This window comes from Diabrotica undecimpunctata, chromosome 5, assembly GCF_040954645.1.
Source record: "Diabrotica undecimpunctata isolate CICGRU chromosome 5, icDiaUnde3, whole genome shotgun sequence".
NCBI classification, from domain to species: Eukaryota; Metazoa; Arthropoda; class Insecta; order Coleoptera; family Chrysomelidae; genus Diabrotica; species Diabrotica undecimpunctata.
Genome location: NC_092807.1, coordinates 99,462,598 through 99,483,092, shown reverse-complemented (window position 1 = coordinate 99,483,092; position 20,495 = coordinate 99,462,598). Strand labels below are relative to the sequence as shown.

At 33.5% G+C, this 20,495-nt stretch overlaps 1 protein-coding gene across 1 annotated transcript in view; it reads left to right on the top strand.

Annotated features, from left to right (window-relative positions):
- LOC140441547 (uncharacterized) overlaps positions 1–6,280 on the top strand; it is a 49,297-nt gene extending 43,017 nt beyond the window's left edge. Inside the window, exon 11 of the mRNA XM_072532335.1 lies at positions 5,841–6,280. Within this exon, the coding sequence (XP_072388436.1) occupies positions 5,841–6,079 (239 nt within the window). The 3' untranslated portion in view covers positions 6,080–6,280. The remainder of the gene's footprint in view (positions 1–5,840) is intronic.
- The last annotated feature ends 14,215 nt before the right edge of the window (positions 6,281–20,495 follow it).

Below are 20,495 nucleotides of genomic sequence, written 5' to 3'. Positions count from 1 at the left end.
ACCTTCAGCGGGTGGAGCTCTTGTTGTTGTTTGGCTCATTTGTGGTTCTTCTTGTTGTTGGGCTGTAGCTGATTGTATGACAGGGGCCCGCCTCCTCAACACCCTGCCACCGACGTCCCGCATGCTGTCACGTCCAGCGCCGGCTCCAGACGTGCCCTGGCGATCCCCAGGCAGCGACCCTAAACATAAATCATTAATCTCCATTTTCATGGGTGTGCATTTTATACCTACTGCCAGGTGTCAGTTTTTGTTCCACGGCAGGCATCCCTGCTACCCTCTGGGTATCGGTTCTAAGAATACCCAGAGAGCATCCCCCATTCGCAGGGGGCCGCGCCTGATAGAAGAACTGACAAAAACTCCCTTATTATTATTATTATTATTATTATTATTATGACACAATCTTTAGCAATCAAAACACAAATAAAGTTCTATAAGCTAATTTGCTGGCTGCGGAGCAAGGGGCTCCTATTGGCGTGGTGAGGTCTTCTCCAGTGACAAGACCATTTTAACCGGTTTTCAGGTCAGCTGGCCAGTTCTTTTTGAGTCTCCTATTGGCTTGGTGTACTAGCAGAGGTTGGAGTAAGGGGTTACTATGTGATTCCAGTGCTTCGTGCTGTATTTAGTGATTACATCCTGTACGAACGGGATTCTTAGGTCTTCATGAAATGTTAGGTTTGACACATACCAAGGTGCATCAGCTATCGTTCGGAGTATTTTTGATTGGCATCTTTGAATTATGGCTGTGTTTGACTTTCTCGCACATCTCCAGAGTTGGATTCCATACGTCCAGATAGATTTTATGACGTAATTACTATTTAAATGGGAATAAGCCACAATTAAAGGTTAAAATACGTTTATTGACGTTTCAATTTCCATTTAAAGGTAAAAGCCAGGAAAAAACCTCATAATACTATCCCGACATGGTAAGTATTTGATCGTGCATTTAGTTTACCTTCAATAAACACCAAATTCCGATTTTATATGTTTGTTATTTAAAAAACATAAATGATGTATTCTCTATATGTTACTGACTTACCAATACTAGTATTTTCCTTTTAATAACTTCCTCTTTCAATATGGGTAACCAGATCCTACTACATTCTGCCGAGGAATTCGCGACACAATTGGTCTCATTTAGCATACTTAGAGCTGCTTCTTTGATTTTTCTCTTTTTACCATCCGTTTCTTTTAGGACTATATTTGAATCACTTGAATAATACTTGTTCATTGTTAGGTTTGGTTTTGGACCAAATAGATCTCAACGTGTTTGTTGTTTTGAATGTTGTTGAAATGTTGAATTTATTTCCTATCCTTTTAAGTTTTTCCTATAATCCTTTTATGTATGGTATTGTTATTTTCCTCGTATTATTCCTTGTGTATACTGTAGGATCTCGTTCTAAGTTGTTTTGTTCTATTCGATCGATTGTTGAAAATTCCTTATTTATAAACGATAAAGGATAATCATTTTTTAATAAAACAGATGTTAACAAATGTTTTTCCTCCAAGAACGAATTTTCGTTAGAACAAGTAATTTTGGCTCTATCGTATAAGGATTTAATGATTCCCTTTTTAATATTAATATTTTGATTTGATTTGAAATTTAAATATCTGTTGGTGTTTGAATGATTCAAATATAGTCCTAAAAGAAACGGATGGTAAAAAGAGAAAAATCAAAGAAGCAGCTCTAATTATGCTAAATGAGACCAATTGTGTCGCGAATTCCTCGGCAGAATGTAGTAGGTTCTGGTTACCCATATTGAAAGAGGAAATTATTAAAAGGAAAATACCAGTATTGGTAAGTCAGTAACATATAGAGAATACATCATTTATGTTTTTTAAATAACAAACATATAAAATCGGAATTTGGTGTTTATTGAAGGTAAACTAAATGCACGATCAAATACTTACCATGTCGGGATAGTATTATGAGGTTTTTTCCTGGTTTTTCCCTCATAATTTACTATGGAATCACTAACAGGAGAGTTTTACTGTCATCATGGCATGTATTTGTCTTTTTAAAGACGAATTACATGTTATGATCTTTTCTGACGGATATTCTCAAGTTAAAGTTGATTTCATGTAATCGAATGAACTATCTTATAAGTAAAGTCGTCCCAGGAACGCAACTCAACAATATTGGCAATATCATATCAATAACAGCAATTGGCAATAGATGAGTCAGATAAATTATTAGAAGAATTTTTCACTAAGTAACAAAAAACAAAATTTGTTTAATTTACTAATGTTTGTATTTTGAGAACGATTTCCGAAGTGGAAATTGAAACGTCAATAAACGTATTTTAACCTTTAATTGTGGCTTATTCCCATTTAAATAGTAATTAATTTAAAATGCCACAAGAAAATAGCTTCAGAACGATTTTATGACGGTTTTGTATACAAGGATTTTGTTTTCAAGGCTCTGTTTCGATTTCCTGCCTACTAATCAGTTTAGATCTTTCATTCTTAGGTCAATTTGTTTCCGCTTCTTAAGAATATGTTCTTTCCAGGTGAGTTTTGAGTCAAGATGTATTCCTAGGTATTTGGTGTTAGAGGATTGGGGAAGTTGGATATTGTTAAGCGAAACTGGGGGACACGGGTCTCTTCTCAAGGTAAAAGTCACTTGGCCTGATTTTGTTTCATTCATTTTAATTCTCCATTTGTAAGACCATGTCTCGATTTCATTCAGTTGTATCTGTAGAATGTTAGATGCTACAATTGGATTTTCGTCGGCTACAAGGATGACAGCATCATCAGCAAACGTGCCAGTGATGGTTTCATTAGTGGAGGGTAGATCTGCTGTGTATAGCACATATAATATTGGTCCAACAACGCTGCCCTGTGGAATACCAGATTTTATAGGAAAATTATTCTAATTACTTTCATTCACTCTTGTTCGGAATTCTCTCCCACTCCGATAGGATTTTAACAGTTTCAGGTACGTGATGGGTAAATATTTCTTGATTTTGAAAATCCGGCCTGTGTGAAAAACCTTATCAAAGGCTTGACTAACATCTAGAAAAGCAGCTGTGCAGTAGTGTTTGCTTTCCATTGCAGAATTTATGGTGTGTACTATTCTATGAACCTGCTGTATTGTCGAGTGTTTTTTTTCTAAAGCCAAATTGGTGGTTGGGTATCCATTCCTCCGTATTAGGGTCTGAGTTAATTTTTTGTAACCGTAATCTTTCAAGTATTTTGGATACGACTGGTAGTAGGCTTATTGGCCTATATGATGAAACCTCGTTTGGATGTTTTCCTGCTTTTGGGATTAGTATTATTTCAGCGATTTTAAAGAGCTTTGGCTGGTAGTTTAATCGTAGAATAGCATTGAAGATGAGAGTAATCAGTATGATTCCTTTATCTGATAGTTTCTTCATCATCTTGGGTGTTATTTTGTCCAGCCCAGGAGCTTTTCTAATGTTTAAATATTTGATTTCTTGTTGAACTTCATTTTTGGTTAGTGGTCTGATTACTGGTATGTTCTCTGGAATGTTATTTATGTCTCTTTCAATTTCAATATCTGGAGCATAGTGGTTGGGAGTAAATACTTGAGCTAAGTGCTCGGCAAATAGCGTTGTTTTTTCATCACTTCTGGCCCACTGTAGTGTTAGTCCCTGTTCGTTTCTAATTGGAGGTACCGGAGTCTTGGGTTTTTTGGAGTTTTTGATCGGTTTCCATATTAAGTTATCGTACCGGTTTAGACTTGTTATGTAGTTTGTAAATGACAGTTCTTGTGCCTCTTTAACTTTGGATTTTAGTTGATTGTTTAGCCTGTTTAATGTAGTCTTGTCTGCTGTGGCATGGGTTTGGTGCCATTTGGTCCTAGCTTTCCTTTTTTGAGCTACCAGCTTTTTAATTTCAGCTGGGATGTATTGGGCTTTGCTACCTGTATTGTTCGCAGGTGTAGCATTTTGTACGGCCTCTATAAGAGTGTTGTTTAAAGCCGTTAATGTTTCGTCTATCTCTCTTGTTGTTTTGAGGCTTACTTATAGACTAATATCTTCTTCTAATTTGCTGCGGTATTTTTGGTTGCTATAATTGGGGAGTTTCTGGAAACTGGAAATGGACATCAATAATACCCAGTTTGGATTCCGAAATGGACTTGGAACAAGAGAGGCGTTGTTTGCACTGAACGTTATGTCTCAAAGATGTCTTGACATAAATCAAGATGTATTCATGTGTTTCATAGATTACAACAAGGCCTTTGATAAAGTGCGGCATGATCACCTAATCAGACTCCTGACAGAAAAGAATTTAGATAAACGAGACATCCGACTAATAGCAAATATGTACTACAATCAGAAAGCAGTAGTGAGAGTAGAGAATAATACCACTGAAGAAATTGAAATAAAGCGAGGTGTGAGACAAGGGTGTATACTGTCACCAACCCTGTTTAATCTCTATTCCGAAGACGTAATGAATAGAACACTCTCTGAGCAATCCGTAGGTATTAAAATAAATGGTGTTAGATTAAACAATCTGAGATTTGCCGACGACACCGTTCTGATCGCAGAAACACTTGAAGAGCTACAGACATTGGTGAATAAGATAGCAGACTGCAGCGAAGAATATGGACTATCTTTGAACATAAAGAAAACTAAATTTATGGTAATATCGAAATCAACACAAAATGTCCAAAATTTATATTTACACAATGAAATTATCGATCGAGTTAGCAAATACAAATATTTAGGCACTTTTATAAATGAAGACAACGATAGCTCAGCAGAAATCAAAATAAGAATAGAAAAAGCCAGATCCATATTCACTAAAATGAAGAGAGTGTTCTGCGGAAGAGATTTGAGCCTTGAAATGAAACTTCGCCTGATGAGATGTTACGTACTTTCTGTGCTGTTCTACGGAATGGAGTCATGGACGTTGAAAAAGATTGATACCAAAAAATTAGAGGCATTTGAACTGTGGATGTATCGCAGAATCCTGAGAATATCATGGACCGAGAGAGTCACAAAATATGTCGAGGTCTTGAGAAGAATGAATAAAGAAAAGGAAGTCATATTTACGATCAAAAAACGAAAACTGCAATACTTGGGACACATTACAAGAGGCGAAAGATATGAACTACTTCGAATAATTAATTATGCAAGGGAAAATAGCAGGAAAAAGGTCCATAGGAAGAAGACGAAACTCCTGGCTAAAGAATCTACGGGAATGGTATAGCTGTAGCAGCAACGAATTGTTTCGGTCAGCAGTTTCGAAAATACGTATAGCCCTGATGATCGCCAACCTTCGGAACGAAGATGGCACTTGAAGAAGAAGAATTGGGGAGTGGTCAGATGAGAGATCATAGTTCGGCATGATCTCCATATAACCAGGAGAGATGCCCTGAGGAATAAATAGATCCAGCAGTACAGGTGTTTTGTTTGGATCCGTTGGCCAGTATGTAGGAGAGCTTGTTGACAAAGGGTGGTAGTTGTTTTCATGTATTAGGCTTACTAGTTCTCTGCCTTTAGTTGTTGTGAGACGAGATCCAAATAATATATGTTTGCTGTTGAAATCTCCCCTGCAATAAATTTATGTCCTAGTTTCAAAGAAATTTTTGAGGTCTTCTTTCTTTAAGTTGTTTCGGGGTGGACAGTAGACTGCTGCGACTGTTAGTTCGTAAGACCTCATACTGACTTTGATAACCGTAGCTTGCAAGCAAATTTCAGCATACTTTGGTAGTATCGTTTCAAGAACAAAATATGATTCAAATATGGTAGTTCATATTTCTTTCCTAGATGATATTTATAGGTATATGTATAGTTTATATTTTTAAGTATAAAAATTTTACTTAAAACTTATTGGAATGTTGTTTTTTCAATACAACAAATTATTTTTTTCAGACGACGTATTGAAGAGACAGTTATACGTTCAATTAAAAGCAGGAGAGAAAATTAAAAACACACTGTTCTCCTGTCAAACACACAGTCCTGATCTGATTGACATTTTTGAAAAAATAGACCCCAAGAAATTGAAGAGAACTTCCAGCGCCGTCTGGAAGAAACCTCCCCGCTACACCTTATTCTCAATGACTAGCGATATCCACTTCAGTGAAGATTCAGAGGGCAGCGTAGATGTTTAAATTAATAAAAATTGATTCATATATTTAATGAAATGGTTTCAAAGAGGAGGTTATAAATGTTTTAAAGAAAAACACGCCTGTTAACGTGTTAATAGGCCATATTTTATTTTTACTTTATTTTTTATTACATTTTATTACATTACTGTTTATTACATTTTTTTACAATTTAGAGAGTAATAAAAGTTACAAAACCAGTTTAAATCTTTCGAGTATCATTTAATGACCTCATAATAATACTATTTTCATTTCATAAGTTTCATTTTGTTTCTGGGATGCGCAAAGGACGAGATCACAGTTTGTTTTGAAGAATTCCTTGACAGATTTTTTTATATTGATAATTGTGCATTTTTTTCCGTAAAAAAAGTTTTTCGTAAAAAACAGAAAAGTTTGAAGGAGATCGGAGATAGACGAACCCTGACATACCATTAGACCAAACAGACAACAGAGAAAAGACTCCAACAATAGCCGAGATTAGAGCAGCAGTAGACAAATTAAAGAACAATAAAGCACCGGGATCGGATCAAATATCATCGGAGTTACTGAAGGAAGGAGGAGACGCACTACAAAAAACAATACATGAATTGATAACAAAGATATGGTCGAATAAACAGCTACCAGCGGAGTGGAATAACGGTATTATTGTACCATTACATAAAAAAGGAAATCAGTTAGAATGTGGAAACTAAACAGCGTGGAATCACGCTGCTGAATGCAGCATACAAAATGATGTCCAACGTCATTTATGAAAGACTTAGACCACACGCTGAAAAAATAGTTGGCAAATACCAAAGTGGCTTCTGTAGATAGAAGTCAACAATAGATCAGATATTTGTTCTGCGACAGATCCTCGAAAAAACAAGTGAATATAACATCGACACACATCATCTCTTCATAGACTTTGAAAGCGCATATGACAATATAAACCGAGAATTCTTAATAAAAGCAATGAAAGAATTTAATATACCAACACAACTAATAGAACTGATAAAAGAATCTCTAAAACTAGAAAGTAGAATCCGGATACAAAATGAATTAACGGAAACAATAGATGTGAAAAAGGGACTACGCCAGGGAGACGGTCTATCATGCATCTTGTTCAACATCGTACTCGAGAAAATACTGAGGGACACAACAGTCAATACACGAGGAACAACCTTTAATAAGAGCGTGCAAATACTAGCATTTGCAGATGATGTTGACATAATCGCAAGATCAAGAAGAGAAATGATAGAGGCATACAACCAAATAGAACGAGCTGCACAAAATAGTGGTCTTAAAATTAATCAGACCAAAAAAAAAATATATGCAGGTAAGTAAAAACGCAGAAATAAGGCAGCCACAGAATATAACGATAGGAGAATACAACATTTAGGGGGTAAAAAACTTTATATACTTGGGATCCCTAGACACGTCTGATAATAACGTTGCGGAGGAAGTGAAGAGGCGAGTATTTATTATTGCAAATAAATGTTACCATAGCTTAATTAGGCAACTAAGATCAGATAACGTCGCAAGAAAAACAAAATGCCAAATATATAAAACCCTAATAAGACCGGTACTCACATACGGCTCAGAAACCTGGACACTCACTAAAAGAGAGGAAATGTTGTTAGCCACCTTCGAAAGAAAAATCTTGCGACACATATATAAGGGCACAAAAGAAAACGGAATATGGCGAAGAAGATACAACTCTGAACTATACAAAATATACCAGGATCCGGATATTATAGCATTCATTAAAATAGGACGGCTGCGTTGGATAGTACATGTAGAAAGAATGGAAGAAGGCGAAATACCAAACAAAATATTCAAAAAGATGCCAGTAGGAAAAAGAACAAGAGGAAGACCGAAGCTGAGATACTTAGAACAAATAGAAAATGATATAACAACCTTAAAAATAAAAAACTGGAGAAAAAAAGCACGAAACAGATCAGAATGGAGAAGAATCTTGGAGCAGGCCAAGACCCAAAAAGGGTTGTCGAGCCAGTGCATTTGAAAAACGAAAAAATAGTTGTAAATATAATAAATAAACAATACATACTGATTGATTAAATTCACTAAATAAAAATGTAATAAAAACTGAAACAATGCATGTCAGGTATATTTGAAAGTTTTTGTGATATTACTGTTTTTAAATTATTGAACTGACGGTTAGAATAACGAATTACATATTGGGCCGTTCCCATTCATCCTCGCATACAAGAAAGACGAGCGATCATGCAAACTGCTCACTGTCGCCAATTAGGTTAATGGTTCTCCAACTTTTGACCAAGAACCCTTCCACTATCTTAGTGAACCATATTTAGTATTGAATTCAACAATATATACGGCATAAAGTGAACTCCGCCCATGTTAACAATGTTCAAGTGAGCTCCGTGGTCAAGTGGACACCGATATACGGAGCTCACTTAACCCTTCCATAATATTGGTTCTGTCGATGTGTCATCATATTGTATAGTTTCATAATTTTGAAAAATTGTGTGGAGTCCATAAGTACCCCTGTATAATAAATGTATATTGTTTAGTTCACGTCTATATATTATAGGGGTCATTCAGATCTTTTTCACTGTATATATGAACAATAAGTTCATAGGTTCAAGTAAGCTCTCATAGTTTGGAAACTGCTATCATGCAGTATTATTGCAAACATAGTTTAAACGGTTTATTTGGGCTGGAAGGTGTGATAAATCCTGTACCACCCCACATTCTCACAGCTTATCGGTGCGGACAAGAATCCTCCAGGCAGAATAAGAAGATAACTACCAGAAGGAAGTTTTTTTTTTTTTTTTTTTATTCAGTTTGATGGCCTTGGCCGAGCCAATTAGCCAGACAAATTTAAAGACAAACAATTTTTACAATCAGAGGAATTTTTTACAATTAGAGGAATAAACATATAATCATCCGTACAATCTAACGTGCAATTAGTAATAATTAGCAATTAACAATTAATAATTAGTAATTAGTAATTAGTAAGTAATAATTCTTTTTTTTTTCTTTTTTAATTTTTTTTTTTTTTTCCTGCGCTAAGACATAACCCGATTCAACATCTCGGAGGTTTACATCTTTTTTTTTTTTTTTTTTTTTTTTTTTTTTTTTTATTTTTATATTTAATTTTTTTTTTTTTTTTTTTTTTGCTATAATACAATATTTACTTAAATATAAGTTAGTTTTAAGCTACAATTTATATTTACAGTTTTTGATATGTTCGTAAATCATTTTTAATATATTGATATCTCTAGAGAAAATCAAATTGTTCAGGTAGACGGGAAGTGGAATTTTTAATATAATAAGATTATCATAAAATTTGTTTATGTTTACTGATTCGTGGGAACATTCAAGGAAAATATGTAATAAGTTACCTTCTTTTCCACACTTGCAATTAGGTGACTCCGCGAGACCCAACTTGTACATATGAAGGGGGGTAAGAGCATGATTAGATCTTAATCTGTTTATAACCCTTATGAAATGGCGATTTGATAGAGTATGAAACCATCTTTTTATGGGTATTTCAGGCTGCATTTGTTTGTAATTATTTCCAGTTCTCGTGTTTCGATAATATGTTTGCCATTTTTCTTTTTGATGCTGTTTACTAATTATATCAATGTCTGAAAAGGGGAGTAAGTTCAAGGGAGCTTCTTCGCCTATGTCTAGGGCAGATTTGGCTAGGCTATCTGCTATTTCATTGCCCTTAATGCCCGCGTGTCCCTTTATCCATGATATAATAATGCTTTTCCCTAAATTTGTAATTTTATTGTAAATAGTCATAATTTCTAGTTCTATATGATTTAGTTGTTTGGACCTATGTACGTTTGTTAGTCTGTCGACGACACTCTTACTGTCTGTAAATATTATGCAGCTGTAGGGTTCGTTACTATGTATATGCCTTAATGCAAGAAGAATCGCTGTCATTTCAGCAGTGTATATCGATGATTCAGCTGGCAATTTCAATAATTTTTTAAATCCGCTTTGAACATTAATTAATGCACATCCTACTTTGTTTTGTACTTTAGATCCGTCTGTAAAGTAAAACTGATAGTTTGGCCATTTATGCCGTGTAAATGATTGAAAAGCGACTGGATCTAAATTACTGTCCATAAAAAAGGTATTAATATGTTTTGAAAAAAGCTCTTCTAATATATGGGAATACATAGGTGAAACTTGATTTTCATACGTATAGAAAGTATGTCGGTATTGAGATATCCTCAGGTAACTATTTACCAGAAGAGAACATTTTTTCTTTGTCCAATATTTATGAGTTAGATCTAAAATTGATAAAATATGAATATCCTGTAGATAGTTAGTATTTTTCCCTATGGCTCTAGTAATGAATTTATCACTTAAAAACTCCCGTCGAAATTTCAGAGGTGGTTCTATCGCCTCAACTTCCATTATATTAACAGGTGTAGAATTCAAATATCCAAGACAAAGCCGAAGGCATTTATTTTTTTGTATTTCTAATTTATTTAAATGTGTGTTTGCGGCAGTTCCATATAAATGACAACTGTAATCGAAAATGGGACGAATCATAGTACGGTAAAATAAAAGTGCTACATTTGGATCAGCGCCCCAGTTAGTTCTACAAAAGGCTCTTAGAATGTTCATTGCATTTTCAGACTTTTTTATGACATGATGAATTTGATCCTTCCATAGGAGTTTTCTGTCTAAATAAGTACCGAGATATTTTATACAATTTTTAATAGGGAACTGAATTTGACCTACTTCCAGATGCCCTTGTGGAATTTGATGTTTTCTAGAGAAAATACAAATTTCAGTTTTAGATTCTGATATATCTAAACCAATATTTTCATAGTGATTAAGAACAGCTTTAATTGACAGATCAAAATTATTTTTACATATATCCAATGATTTGTGGGCTGTGTAAACTACTACATCATCAGCATATTGAATAATTTTTGTTGGGCTATTAATACAATTTTCTATATCCATATTATATAAAATAAATAGTATTGGGCTTAATATGCTACCCTGTGGAAGTCCTATATTCGTAAGACGTGGTGGAGAGATGGAATGGTTGATTTTTAAAAAAGTTGATCTATTAGTGTACAATGTCCTCAGAAAACTAGCTATGGTGATGGGGAAGCCGATGTCTAATAGCTTTTTATGCATAATGTCCAAGTTAACGGTATCGAATGCAGAGGAGACATCAAGAAAAGCAGCCATAGTATACATATTATCAGTAAAGTTTATTAGTATGGATGAGACTAAGGCAGTTATGGCATCTTGGGTTGATTTTGATTTTCGAAATCCATACTGAGATTTTGGGAGAATATGTTCTTGCTCTAACCAATGTTCAATTCTATTTTTTATTAACCTTTCTAACGTCTTTAGGAAGCAAGAGGCTAAGGATATTGGTCTATATGATCTACTGCAATTTTCTGGCTTACCAGGTTTTTTAATAGGTATTAGAATATATTCCTTCCAGCTGTCTGGAATTTGTGACGTATCATTCCAAATGTCATTAAAAATATTTAATAATGATATTTTATAGTGGTGAGGAATATGGTATATCATGGAATATGAAATATTGTCTTTACCTGGAGCACTGCTATTTTGTTGACTAAGTACTCGCTCTAACTCCCACATTTTAAATGGTTCTTCTAAGCCAAACCTATCTCTTGACACTGTTTCGCTGTATTCTGGAAAATGTTGTAAAGGTACCCACTGTGGAGATATTTTCTTATGAAATTCATCTAGCCAGCTGGATTCTGGATCTATTGGAATCTTGTTGGACTGTTTGCGGTTTTTAAAAGTGTTTACTTTCTTCCACACTTCACTGATTTGTGTTTTTGAATTTAGGCTTTCGCAGTATTCTACCCAATTCTGTTTTTTCTTTTGTTTGAAAAGTTTTTTTGCGACAGCGTCAAGTCTCTTAAATTCAACTAAATTATTTCTTGTAGGATCTTGTTTATATTTTCCATATGCAATTTTTCGGTTATCAGCGGCGGTTTTGCAACTTTCACACCACCATTGGTTCGAAATTCGTCTCTTATGTGTTCCGTTAGATGAAAACTTTGGTATTGCTAAATTGGCTGCTTTATTAATGTTTGCTATTAGAGTTTGATAGTTTCCAGGAGGATTTACAGCTTCTAGTACAGATGTGTATAATTTCCAATCGGCCTTGTTAAGATTCCAGATCTTGTGATAGTTTTGAGCTGTAAATGAAGTTATATGATCTGTTTCCATGTTAATGATAATCGGAAGATGATTGGATCCATGAGGGTCCTGTAGGACTCTCCAAGTAAAAAATTTTGAAATATCTTGTGTACAAAAGGTTAAGTCAATAGCGGATGGACTCTTACTAGTTGCTAATGTGGGCGATCCATCATTCAAGCATATCAAATTACAATGATCAATACATTCTAAAAGTTTTTTACCATAGCTGTCTTCAATTTCGCAGCCCCATGCGATACTGTGGGAATTAAAATCCCCACCAATAATAAACGGTTTAGGTATGTCTTTAAAGAATTCCAACCATTGACTTTCAGATATCTTGGTCTTTGGTTCAATGTAAACTGACACAATATTGATGGGATTTTTACCTCGGAGAATTTTAACTGAAATACATTTGTGAGTGAAAGGATATCTATTTTTAAGATTTATTTCTTCGCATCTTAAGTTTGATTTTAATAAAATGGCAGTTCCACCATAACCGTCTGCCCGATCTGATCTAAAGCAATTGTAACCTTTAAAATTATAATAGTATTTTGATTTAAACCACGTTTCTGAAAGCAATGCTATGGAAATATTATTTTGATATAGCAGATATTCTAGATTTACTTTATTAGCTACTGCTGAACGACAGTTCCATTGCAGCAAATTTATGTTCGCGTTTGTGTCTGCGAATTTGAAGACAAGGTATGGTTTACATGTTTACTAATTAATTCCACAATTTCAGATTTTGATACATCGAAATTGTTTGTTTGTTTTATATTACTTATAATATTGAGAACTACTTCTAAAACTAAACTTATTGTTGCATTTAATTCCTCTGATTGTAATTTTACTCCGGCTGAGTTTTTTAAATAATGTTGACTATTAAAAATTCCCCCCGAGACAAAAGAGGTTTTTGGTTGTGTAAGTATTTCTTTTCTTGAAATTTCAATGGGATCAGGGCTGGTTGGTCTGTGCCTTTTGTTTGGGTTTGAAGTTGTAAGAGAAGAAAACATATAATTAGTAAAATTGTTATTATAGGATTTGGGTTGTAAATTGTGGGACTGTGAGTACTGAGGTTGAGAGGAATGATACTGTATTGTACTAGAAGGGGTAGGTCCAGATTGAGGCCGTTGGGAATAATTTGTCGAGGATATTTGACCACTTTCCATGGCAGAAGTATTATGAGCGACTATGTTTGCGTACGTATTTTTTGGGACCTGTTTATTTGCATCAAAGAAATTAATATTGCAAGAGCTCATGGTTTCCTTTACAATTTTTTGTCTTTTAAATTCTGGACAAGCAGACAAATTAGTAGTAAGATGATTTCCTTGACAGTTAAAGCACCGTGGTATGTAATCTGAATTTTTACAATCTTGTGTGGTATGGGACTCCTGACATTTGCTGCATCTTGGTTTACTTCGACACTGACCTCCCAGATGACCAAAACGGAGGCAGTTATAACATAATAATACTTTCTGGTTATACGGCTCTACCTCCTTGATAACTTTATTAATAGAAATATATTTTGGTAAGATTTGTGATTTGAAAATAACAATGCAAGACTTTGTGGGTACATATTCTACTATTTTACCTTCATCCGTAATTTTTTCTACTTTACGTTTTATTCTTTTGACATTAGATACTTCAAAAGTGCAATGTTGATCAAATTGTCTTATTTTATCTTTTATGTACGCCTCTGAAAAATCTTTTTCTATATCTCTAATAACACCTTGTCTATGAAGAATAAATTTTGGGATATACAATACAAAGTTATTTTTAACAAAAATATTTTCGTTTTTATTATTTATTAGAAAATTTGCTGATTTATAATCCTTTAACTTGATCCTAACCCTATTCCGACCTATAGAATCGATACTTATAATTTTATTGTCTATCTCCGGAAAGTTAGAAAGAATAATATCTCCGATTTTAAGAGAATTTAATTTACCTTTAAATTCGACCGAATTATTCTCAACATAAATATGATACGGGCCTAAATCAGTACTTACATACAAAAACTCCTGTCTTTCTTTCGATGTGTTATCGTTATCGATGGTCATTGCTGTTGTTGTTTGTATATCATTTGTATTTTTTTGACGTATATCTGGGGGCACTGGGTCGTCTGGGGGTTTCCCCCCGACTAACTGGTCCATTTAATTGTTCTTAAAACTCACAATCTAATTTTATTTTTACACCTAATCTGCAGATTTATAAAAACACAATTTTTAAACGAATATAGTTTAATTTCGTTCCGCTTTGTCGATAGGCACGTCCGATTCGTAGGTGAAGAAGGAAGTTCCTCTTGAGAATTCAGATGGCGAGGAGCAGCTTCTTTTTTTTTTGGCATGAAGTTTTTCTGGTATAATGTTTTGATTTGGTCAGTTTTTCCTCGATTTGAGTCGTCATATAATGTGCTGGTATTTGTGGAGTAGATCATACGAATCTAGATTTCTTTCGTTCTCTGGCTACTTATCTTCGAATATTAGATAGGGTGATAGCTACAATAGGGTACAGCTGATGTCTGGATGTGATTTTTAATGTAAGCTAAATCTATGTGTCAAGTGTGTGTTGGTATCACCCATACTGGCGAGGTACACTCGGCAGCAGAAGCAATTTTGACATTTTTAACAAATACAAAAGTTCAAATAAACAAAATAAAGTTGAACACAAACCCCATTAAATTTTACATTTAAGCCAAAGTGTCGCAATATTCCTTCACCCTGTATAATTATTATTTATACCATTGGATAGTATTTTTTGTAATCCTTTCAATGATGTATCACAAGTAGGGGGTTAGTTCTCTTTCATGTTATTTTAGTTCCCCCTTACTATCCCAGAAACGGTTTGAAACATTTTTCGATATCAGCTTTTGTCTACACACTGTATATATACATTATATACAACGAAGACTTGTAAATTGCCTACATTTGGCGCAACTCAGTAGTATAAGAAGTATATCTCTGGTCCTCTAGCTATATTTATTAATAAAAGGACAAAATGCTTCTTAGTTGAAGAGAGAAACATTTATCTTTGTAACTTGGTCATAAGCCCTTTGTACCTAATGCTAGTTATATTATTTATATTGGATTTAAGAAAAAAAATTAATTAAAAAATGTTTTATTAACTTTTATATGTAACATAAATTTGTTTGGAAAGTTTATAGGCTCTGCATTCCTTGTGTGGTGGAGCCACTGTGTAGTGAATCAACAAATTGAGCCATTATCAATTCTGTCGTGTTGTTGTCTAGAAGAAAATCATTCAAGTAATTTTTTTTGATTACTGTGATGTATGTTAAGTAAATAGTCGGAACGCACTCAGGTTGGTAACATTGTAAGAGTGACGTGACGGACAGGTGCAAGGAAGAGGAAATAAAAGGAGGCTGAATCACATGATACTATAACAAACAAGGTATGCTCACTTGCCGTTCTAATTTTAATCGACTTTGCGCATGACGTCATAGTGAGACAAAACCAGGGGACTTGTGTGGATCTTATTTTAACGATGCATCATATAACAACGTTGTTCCATTACTGTAATGAACAACTTCGAAACTTAAACTGTTAACGGTAAGTATACCTCGATACCATATCTTGCACTAAGAAGTCATAACTAGTTACTTTCTGTGAAAACGTGGTTTGAAAATTAATAAGTAATTTGTAAAATTAATTAAAGAAATATATGAATCTTCGATTTGATTGTGTGTATTACAAACAAAATACATATTGCTACAAAACATGAATTAAATATAAAAGGCCGGTAAAATGTAAAGAATTTGAAACATAAGGAAAAGCAGGTCATACTTCAGACTTTATGAATATCATTTAGACATTTATTTTACAATCTTCGTGATTTTTCTCTTGCGACTTGCGGATATTGTAATTATCTTTAATATTTTTATTTAGAATTAGTATTTCAAAATATATTTGACATATAAAAAAAGTAATTTTACATCTTCGCTAACATTTACATATTTTGCAGCTTCTATTAGTGTTTTTAAATAATTTTAAGTTATTGTCAATTTGTTGCCATTATAACTACGAAAAATATGTTCCAGTTCACTACATTTAGTTACAAATTCCAGTGTTGGTTTGAGTAAACGACCCTCAGAAACGTGGTTTACCCAAGTAAACGATTTGTCGTTAGAGTCCGGAATATATCCAAGTATTTCTTTTTTTTTTGTAACTTAAATGCAATGAAACCGGCTAAATTTTCCAATTCATCCCATTCCAGGTCTTTTATATTCGAATTGTAGCGTTATAACTGCTACATTGCCTGCTTTCTTTCTTATGTTAATATATTTCGTTAATTCTATTCTCCAATTTCCATATCTTCTGTCATAATTCATATTCTTCTATATCCTCCATTGTATCTCTTATTTTTCTATATATTTTCTCAGATATAGATTGTATCAGAATTATGTCGTTACTTAATTGATTCATTATTCTCTTTTCATTTTTACTGGTATTTGGTATAAAAACCAGTTGGCGTCCAAATCTATCTTCTTTATATATATATATATTTCAGTATCTACCTTTCCTATTTTCTTAATAATCATCATTTTTATCTTTTACTCAAGTTTCTAAAGAATGAATTTTATTTTCATCTCTATTTCTGTTACTTTGGAACGAGAGGTGCCATCTTTATTCTCTGTTTAGTTTAATGCTAGTGACAAAGAGTGACAAAGACTCCTTTTTGTTGACATTTGACATTTCCCCCTTCCCGTTCGATACAAAAGTCGATATAATGGCTTTTATTTCTAAAAATGTCGATTTTCTTCATGACTTTTGTAAAAGTATAACCAATTGTTGTGTCGTCTCCTGAATTAGGAGTCAACCTCCGGGATACATTTCTCAGGTGCGGGTCAATTTATATTAACATCCAGAAGACCAACCGGCCTGAGAATGGCACTATCATTCCAATAGGAGAGTTGACTCCAGGGCAAGAAAATCCACAACTAACAACATGGCTTGCTAACAACCATAGCAGAAAAGACCAGGATAAAACCTAGGATTTGGTGACAAGCATTTTTCCTTACTATAATGTAACACTGTAGCAAGAAGTCGAATAATTTTTATTTAAATTCAATATACCTAATATTTAAACATGTATTTTTCTCCCTTTTTTTTTAATATTTTAATAAACATGTGTTAATTTAACTGTGTATTGTTTCTTCTTTTTACTTGTTTGCGTGTGTTGCTCCAGAGTAGGCCATATTCACGTCCTGAGTGAGCTAGCCAGGGAGTGTTTCGTATAACATCTAATGTAGCAATTTTGCAATTGATACATTAGGGGTTATGACGTTAAAAATTGGTCCCAACGGGAAACGATTTGTCACTCCAACGTTGTTAGTGATGTTAGTCGGATTGTAGCAGCAAACTAAGGTTTGCGGTTACAAGTTGACAACAGCAGCTCAACGTTGGGATGTTACAAATTGAGCCTCGAAGGATTACAAATTGGCACCCAATGAATTTTCGTTGGAACGTTACAAATTGGTGCCTAACGTTACAAATTGGCGCCCAACGTGGCGCCCAACCAGGAAATGTACCTCCTGCTGGTTTAATGGGAAAGTACAGAGATATTAATTTTCCATTTCAGTTTTTATCTGCTGACTTATTAGGTCCTTATCCTAGATCTAAAAATGGAAATCGTTTTCTTTTAGTTGTTGTCGACTGGTTCACGAAATTTATTTTTGTCCATCCAATGGCAAATGCTACCTCTACAGCTATTGTTAAATTTATTGAAAATCAAGTTTTTCTTATCTTTGGGGTACCACAAATTTTCGCAGTTGATAATGGGAAACAGTTCGTTTCCAATGATTTCAAAAATTTAATGAATAAATATAAAGTACAAAAAATTTGGTATAATGCGAGATATTTTCCTCAAATAAATCCTACTGAGAGAGTTAGCAAAACTATCGTAACAGCTATTCGTTCTTTTATACATGATAATCATAAAGATTGGGACAAAGAAATCTTTAAGATTGCCCAGGCTATTCGCCTAGCCAAACACGAAGTTACACAATTTAGTCCTTCGTTTCTAACTTTTGCCAGAAATATCCCTTTGGACGGTTCCTTCTTTGGTGCAATAGAAGACAAAGCAAGCAATGTCATTAATATTAATAACAAGCTATTCGACCCAAGACCACTAGAAAATATGTCTTCTATTTTCAAAGAAGTGCAAAAGAGAATACGTCACTCTTATGCGACGAATTCTAGCAGGTATAACCTTCGTAGACGTGATGTCAAATATCACGTTGGTGATAAAGTCTGGAAGAAAAATTTTGTCCTATCAAAAGCTGTCGATGATTTCTCTGCAAAACTAGCCCCAAAATTTGTCCCCTGTATTGTCAATAAAGTTTTGTCTAAATTAGTCTATAATTTAAAGGATCTAGATGGAAATGATCTTGGAAATTTTCATGTCAGGGATATCAAATTAGATGTCACTGATTCTAGTGACGATGAAAATCAGTAATGCATATTAAAAATATATCTTTTGAGTAAAACTTGCAGTTATACTATTATATCTTACCTTTAAGTGTAATTTAAACTTACATATATCTTGTATTGCATATATTTTAAATTATCTTCTTATCTCTTTTGTTAAGCTTATACATATTTTTATTACCTGCGTTAACAAATATCTTCGTTATTTATGGACTTTTCAATAAAATATTTAGTTATGAGAACCTTTGCTAGAAAATTTATCTACTACCTTTCACAAGTTTGATTGTTATTTACTTATCTTTATCTTCGTTTAATAACACATTATCTCTTACCTTTGCAAGTTAGCTACTTGTATTACCTTTATGGTGTTATTAAAACTATTGCGGTAATAACTTATGTCTAATTTTCATACCTAGTGCAAGTGTCTTGTTTTTCCGTTGAGTGGGTTCAAATATGAGATTTGTTCGGACAAGCACATAAAAATTGCCTAGGATGATTTATCTTCGCGGGACTTGAGGTCACTGCAGGAAAACTATTAACAAGGGCGTTAATATTTTCCATTTACCCATTAGGGGTGTTGCGTTAGGCATAATTCTTTATCTTTTGGAGTGAAAGTAATCTTATGCATATATCTTCTTTTATAGAAACCTCTGGTGTAAGATTATGAAGCTTTGAAGTTTTTGATTGCATTTGAATTGTCTTTAATATTTTAAATACATACGTCTATATTTATGCAGTTCTAGTTCTATTTCTTTTGTGTAGATCCCTGGATAGTGTTTAGTGTTATAGCAATTTTATATGATATTACCACAACTTATCTTATCTTTGCTTTGTATTTTCCTTTATCATAAGTAAGCCAAATTTTATGCAGTATCTTTAATGTCTTTTGTGTAGAACTTTGACTTACTAGGTATTGTGAAGAATATACTTATCTTTATCTGACAATCAAAATTACTTGTGTTACTTAATTATCTTGATATTTACCTACCTTTAATTTTTGATACTATTTGGTACAAAAATTACTTTATCTTATACTAGCTTAATGTCAATTTGCTGTTTTATTGACTTGCCTTAGTCCATAAATATGCATATGCAATATGCCGAGAATTCATTCTCATTATCTTCTTATCTTTAATAAACAATGTAATTGTTTCCAGACCATACTGTCTATTGAAGTTTAGTCATAATAAGTTTCTCTGATTTAGTTCACAATGATTGCCCTCATCAATGCATAACTACAATGAATTTTCTTTTTCCTGAGTGTTATATTTTAATGAAATTTTTTTTATTGCATTTACAAGGTAGATTTAACCTTATGCATACTACTATTTAGAAATCTGGTGTAGGGTTGTGTCTCTTTGAAATGACAATGGAAAGGTTTTGTTTTTTATACCCTCTTGTATAACTTTGCTCTGTACAATTTTTCTGTATAGATTACTGTATTATTCTAACAGGTGCATAACGATTGGATTTAAATCAAAGTATATTTATGACTAATTTTTCTTCTTCAGTTCAACTGAGTATAATTTTGTGCAGTTTTCTTTTCATCTTGTGTAAATTTTATACTTAATAGATGTCTAGATTGGTCTTACTAAATTTTTACTTATTTCTTTTATATTTTGATGTTTACCTTATCTTTCTTAACTGCTTATAATGTTCTACTCATACTATCTCATGCAATATATGCAACTAAAATCTAGATTAGTATTATGATAACTAATATTTGGATTTATATACCTACTGCATTACTGATGATTATGATATCTTATCTTTTATAACTTAATGATTATATGCATATC